Source organism: Vigna umbellata, chromosome 5, assembly GCF_029865625.1.
Source record: "Vigna umbellata cultivar VRB3 chromosome 5, Vumbellata_1.0, whole genome shotgun sequence".
NCBI classification, from domain to species: Eukaryota; Viridiplantae; Streptophyta; class Magnoliopsida; order Fabales; family Fabaceae; genus Vigna; species Vigna umbellata.
The window spans coordinates 68,341,978-68,347,977 of NC_142169.1; the positions used below are offsets into that span (position 1 = coordinate 68,341,978).

General features: G+C 36.4%; 1 protein-coding gene across 1 annotated transcript; it reads right to left on the minus strand.

The window, feature by feature from the left end:
• Positions 1-439: 439 nt before the first annotated feature.
• Positions 440-6,000, minus strand: LOC124846685 (Telomerase activating protein Est1). Its single transcript, XM_047324003.2, has 6 exons — positions 5,700-6,000; positions 4,186-4,284; positions 3,500-4,102; positions 3,281-3,403; positions 2,972-3,171; positions 440-2,603 (listed from the first exon to the last, which is right to left on the minus strand). Exons 2-6 carry the CDS (start codon positions 4,246-4,248, stop codon positions 842-844), a joined length of 2,751 nt encoding a protein of 916 aa, XP_047179959.1. The 5' UTR covers positions 4,249-4,284; positions 5,700-6,000; the 3' UTR covers positions 440-841.

A 6,000-nucleotide genomic window follows, 5' to 3' on the forward strand; every position in this document is an offset into this window, starting at 1 on the left:
ATCTTTTAGGTGATGTTTTTAAATTTGTATATAACTATATGTTAAACACAATTCCTTGCAGAAATGAAAAAAATTGAATATGAACAACATCTATTCGATATTACTCAAAAATAAAAATAATAAATTATTTCCTGTATTAAGCAAACTTTGTGAGTCAAGAAAAAAAAACATAGATTCAAATAAAGAGTAATTACAATTATTTAAATCAGTTTCTTAAACGAAATTTGTCTCTCAATATGTTAATACAAAAAGATATATTAGTAATACACAATATATAAATATAATTTATATACATATATGTTATATATTGATTCTCACTTGAATAATCTCATATATATCAGCAAACAGGGCTAGTAAACTTGTTTTCAGAAATCATGGGTCCCACTTCTGAGAATGAGAAATTCCTCTTCTAACCCTACAAGTATGAATTTCCACGAGATAAAAGCTGGAATGTTGGATATTTCATCCACTGTATAAGATTCCTCAATTCGTTCAGCAAATGACCTAAACATCTCTATGCATGAATGATATACTTACATATGCTTGGTAAAGAAACAAACTACACAAAAAGTTTTTCACCTCTGAAATGGTTCCTGGAACAAAAGTTTCAGATAGAAGTTCCAATTTCCCATGAATGTAGCCCTCTGACATTAGCTGGAGTCACCATTCCTTCTCCTTCAGACACTCTAGCAGAGACTGGCTCATTCCTCAGGTTTGCCACTGCACCACATCCATACTGGCTTGGTCTTTGAAAATTGTTGTAGACACTAGTTTTGTCAACACCAAAAACAGATAAAAAAACCAGGCTGCAATAGTGGGGGCCTTGGGGGCTACATTTAAGTCACTGGTTAGAAGACAAAGGGTTGTTGTTGTTCCAACTATCAAATTGATCAAACCTGTAAGTATCATGATAAAGGAAGTTTACAGGAACAGGAGTATTCAAATGAGTAGGTAGCATGTAATTGTTGGTCGTTTCAGGTTTGTAGTTCTCTCTATACCAACGCAGCCATTCTGAAGAAGTCATTCTTCCAAGTGATGGGTATCCATTAGAAAGAACAGAAAATCTAGGATCATATCCACGTGGTCCATAAGTAGAACTCCAATCTGAGTTGTCTGGAAACAATGGAGGAGATAAACAAGACTGTGCATCCGTATACCATGTAGCATTATCAGGAAGTAATGGAGCAGATGGCACTGGAAGGGAATATGTAGCCGAAGGGGAATAATGATAGATTGAAGACTCATCCACTGAACTTGCGACCGAATTTTCAGTTTTATGGATGGAAAGACTGACCAAAGATGAAGAGGCTATTTCCTCAATTGGCTGCAGCCTTTGCCCACCAAGGTCATTTGTTCCATTATTTTTGTAATCGCTCAAGCTTCCTCTACCAAGCACCCAAGCATTGAGAGAAGGAGGGCCTGCAGAGATTAGGGCCTCAGGAGAAGTGTGTGCATTTGATTCCTTTGTTGAAGATTCTTGTTGTTTGAATGATCTGTCACTCCTTAAATCCAAAAATCTGTCATGGAATTCCCATGGATCACTGTGAGTTTGAGCTGGGTTTTGAGCCATAAGCAGAGAACTAGCACGGCGCAAACAATCATTAGACTGAACGCTTTGGTTGTCCTTGTGTTTTGGTGACATCTGATCAACAGTGGACTTAGAGGGGTGTGATGGTGCTGAATTATATCTTGTGAGAGGCCTGAAGAGAATAACTTCTTCCTCTTCCACTACGTAAGATTTTCCAATGGTGCTGGATCTACTTGGATTATCCTCTCTCATCCATTTACCATACCCTCCTGTGTCTTCTTCAGATTGTCGATAATACTCTTCCAATTTTGTGTTATTGCTATTGGACTCCACATATTTTGTTTCTTCCTTGTCATGATCTTCATTTGGTCTAGCCACATGAAATTTATTTCCTAATTTATCATATGTAATCCACTTCTGCCAAGTATTTGATCTGCTAGCCATCTTTATCGCTGCTTCTCTGATGCGCTCAGTGCGCAAATCAATTCCACTTTCAAAGTTGTCTAAGTGTTCCCAATTACCACAGAAATCCAATGAGACATGTGAACGAGCTATAGGTATAAAGCCCCTCAGCTCATAATCCTCCCACAGAGGAAATCTATCAAGATGCTTTTTGGTTTCCTTTCTATCATCCTTTAGTTGATTCAGAAGTTCAATAAACACATAAAAAAAATAGGAAATAGCTCTTGTACTATTTTGATCGGTTGCACTTATGTCATGTATGCTTGAACACCACTCCACAAAGACAAGCACTGAAGGCAACAGGGGGCAATGATTCAAAGAACTCGCCTTTAGGCATCTTTCAGTGAAACGTCCCATCAAGCTAAATGCAGCAGCTAATGCCCGTTGCATCAACTGCCTTTCATTTGTGTCTTCAGATTCATTTTTTCCAAGTAGATTTGTGAGGGAGAATATGATAATAGAAACTGCTTGTATGGCTCGGAAAGGACCTCTTCTGGCTAAGTCCATTTGACTATAGGATTCCAACGTGGTCTTTAGTTCCCTGTCTTCTAGCTCCATCATTTGATCCAATCCTCCAATTGTGGATGCCAATGCAATAGAGAATTCCTCCAAACTGATTAAGTAAATAACGGTAAACAACAGAAAAACACACACAAAAGGAACTAAATGTCGACATGAATCTATATTAAACCTCTGACCCAATACATATTTCAGAAGAGCATCTAGATTTCTAGATATTTTCTACAGCAAACTATGAAATTACTTTTATTTTATTCTCTCCCTTTTAATTATAAGTTTAATGCATGCAGCTATTATCGGTGTATTAGTTATTAACTGTGAACTCAGCAAGAAGAGACACTAGTCAAGGATATGGAAAATATGCACGATTCATTGACAAAAATAGGAAAATTGAAACAGTAAAAGGGTAAGATAACATGCCAAGAAAAGTTGTAAACAAAATAAAATGAATCCAAGATATACCTTGACGATATGAAGAAGAAACTCATTGTTCTAACGATAAGTGACCATAATTTTGTAAAATGATTATTTTTGCCTTCAGACTTGTTGCAGTTTGAGCTATCGTCTTTGCCTTGCACCTTAGTCTCTTCAATTCTGCAAAAAGGTTTCATGAAATCTACAGAGACTTCGCTGGAAACAAACTCCAGAGGAGATGATCTGTTCTGCAATATCAATAGAGACACTTGAGATGAAAGTATAAGATGCTTAGAAACATTAAGCATACGGATAAAATAAATAGCAATGCATTAAAGAGCCCAAATGTCGTCTTACCTTTTCAAACAACAAGATAAGGTTGTTCCAGGCATCGGGAAAAGGTTGTTTAACTGCTAAACTTCTTATACAGTGGTAGAGAGCAAGAAATTCATCACCAATATATGTTGCCAGTACAGCCAACTGCAAATGAAAAAGATTACCACCATTTGATAAAAAAGACTAACAAATAGAAGGTAAAGTTTCTCATGCAACACTGCAATAGGTAACAATCATTACCTGATTTTGTGGGTTACCACTGTCTGGCCAAATCCTTGTCGCTTCCAAATAATGTGTGGCAGCAACCGACCAATTATGATGTTGAATATCTGAGTTTTCACATTGTTGCTTATACCTGGAGAGATCCCCCATACAAACTAGGCAGCGATGACACAAATACTGGCATTTCTGCATGACATCTGGTTCGACAGAAGCATAATTCCAACCCTTTTTATAAAACAAAGACTCCACGGGAACTCCAAAATTTTTTCTAATTTTGACAGTCAGAGTTTGGTAAAATTCAATAGCTTCTGTCAGAAATATCTTAAATAGCTTTAAATGGCTGTCATTGTCTCTATGCACAACATGATTTTGAGGCCTTCCTGATATTTTGCTTTCCACGCTACCAGAGCTTTTCTTTATTAGTTTTCGAAACTCATCGATATGCTTATAGTGCAGCTTCCATAAAGAATATTCAACATCCTGAAGTTCTGAAAGCATGAGATCACTCAAGATTTTTATCTCATAACCAGACCGAACCTTGCGGTACAAGTCTTGAGTATCAGAGTGCAAAAGTCCTTTAGAATGCATGAATGCCCATAACTGCTTTTCATAATTCCCAATCTGAACAAAAGTTAACTGATATCAATTAAATCACATTTCCCAAGCCCAAAACATAACTAAGAATCCTAGTTTTGGAAAGTCACCTCTGAGAGAACCTTTTCTTCTTCTTTATGAACTCCAGGAGAAAGAGATAGATTGCTTGTCATGGTTCAAACTAAAAAATTCCTTCAAAGTTGATGCATCTGCTTGTAGCACAAACAGGGCCTGTCAGTTGTGTCATTCTTGGTACAAGGATAGGGGAAATTTTAAAAACTAACGAAAAAAATGAGTCTAAAAATCTTAATATTTGATTTCAACATACTAAACAGTTTATACTCTAAATAGAGTGACCACCACTAGAATCACACTATGAAATTTAATTCCAAGACTAAAATTTCAATTTCCTGTTATGTGGTGTCTGCACAGAGAAGAGAGCTTTTGATGCTCTGTTCAACGAATCGAAGGAAACTTTTAATGGATTCTACAACTAACATGAAAGTCAAAACATGGATGAACTTTTGCAGAAGAATGAGTGGTCAATGGAACCAATAAGGGAATGACCGCATAGACACAATTGCTCCCCGTTGTTTAGTGCAATACTATGACCACCATTACATAAAGCATATTTTTGTCATGTAATTTTGATAAAATTCTAATGTCAGTGCATAGCAAGTTCTTTAAATCGTGAAAACAAAGGGCACTTGATTTCAATACCACTAATTAGCAGAAATATCTTTCCTTTATCTTATTTGACAGTCCTTTCAACAGAAAATTGGATTTTGTATTTCTGAACTAATATCTTGTCCCCTAAAATTCCTCTCATTTCAACACCAAGCAAAAATATGCGAGTATTTGAATAAGCAGCCACAACTTTTCCATGACTGAGAAAATGTGTACAAAAACGGCAGTCTCAAGACAGAGGTTGGGTTTGCATCTTTTTATGAGTGAGAGAGAAAAATTCAAGGTTGTGCAATAAGAAGGAAAGGAAAAGAAAAAGGAAAAGGGACCAGCCCTTGAATTTTCGACCCCATAATTTAAGGGATACCAAATCGACAAAAAGAATAGCAGACAATTAAGCACATGATACCAAGAGCCCAAGCACCTTTTCCATTCAAGGAAAACACGCATCCCTAAATACAATATCTAACTCAAAAGTTGTGCTGTGATATATGCAAACGATTTCTTAAGGGAGGAACGACAGTGACCTTATTTGAGAAATATCATCATCATCTTTGTGGATAAGTACATATGAAATAATTCAGGAAGCGATATAACCATGTTTGAGAAAAGAGGACACAGAGAAAACCAAATAACTCAATATGAGCTTTTTTTAGGAGTAAAGTATCAATCAGACTAGCGTAGCAGTTTGCTAACATCTCAATATCCATACAAAGCTTCAACACGCAACACAAGGGGCAAGCAAGCGTTGCCACCACAACCCTAAGTAACGCAAAAAAGAAAGAAAAAAGACCAAGAAATAAAACCCACATCAACAAAAATAGACACAGCATAGACAGGACCAAAACGAAAGAAAAAAAAATACAGATTTTGCTATTCTTTAAGGTGATAAGAAAGTATGAAAATGAAGTATAAGAATTTAGAGAAAAACAGATATTACCAATTGAAGAGGAAAGTCATTAGTGAACATTTGTAACTGGGGTAACCTAGCGGCATGAAATGAAGCAGAAAGCGATTCGAAATCAGCGAAAGCAAGAAAGAGAAAGAGAGGAAGATGTAAGCGGAGAAAGGAAGAAGCAAGAAGCAAGAAGCAAGAAGAATTGGACCACTAGTAGGGGATTCAGTTGTGAAACAGACAAAGTAAAAGGTGGGATTATGATGAGGAGACTGAATACAAGACAGCAATCTTAACCATATTCAGGATTTTGATATAGCTTTTTTCTAATGGTAAAGAAATATGT

What these genes read in the sequence shown, in the direction of transcription:
- LOC124846685 (XM_047324003.2), bottom strand. Translation starts at nt 4,248, where the DNA reads ATGACAAGCAATCTATCTCTTTCTCCTGGAGTTCATAAAGAAGAAGAA. An exon ending in AAGAAAAGGTTCTCTCAGAG is followed by an intron (nt 4,103 to 4,185) that starts GTGACTTTCCAA and finishes ACTTTTGTTCAG; the next exon opens with ATTGGGAATTATGAAAAGCA. An exon ending in TTATCTTGTTGTTTGAAAAG is followed by an intron (nt 3,172 to 3,280) that starts GTAAGACGACAT and finishes TTGATATTGCAG; the next exon opens with AACAGATCATCTCCTCTGGA.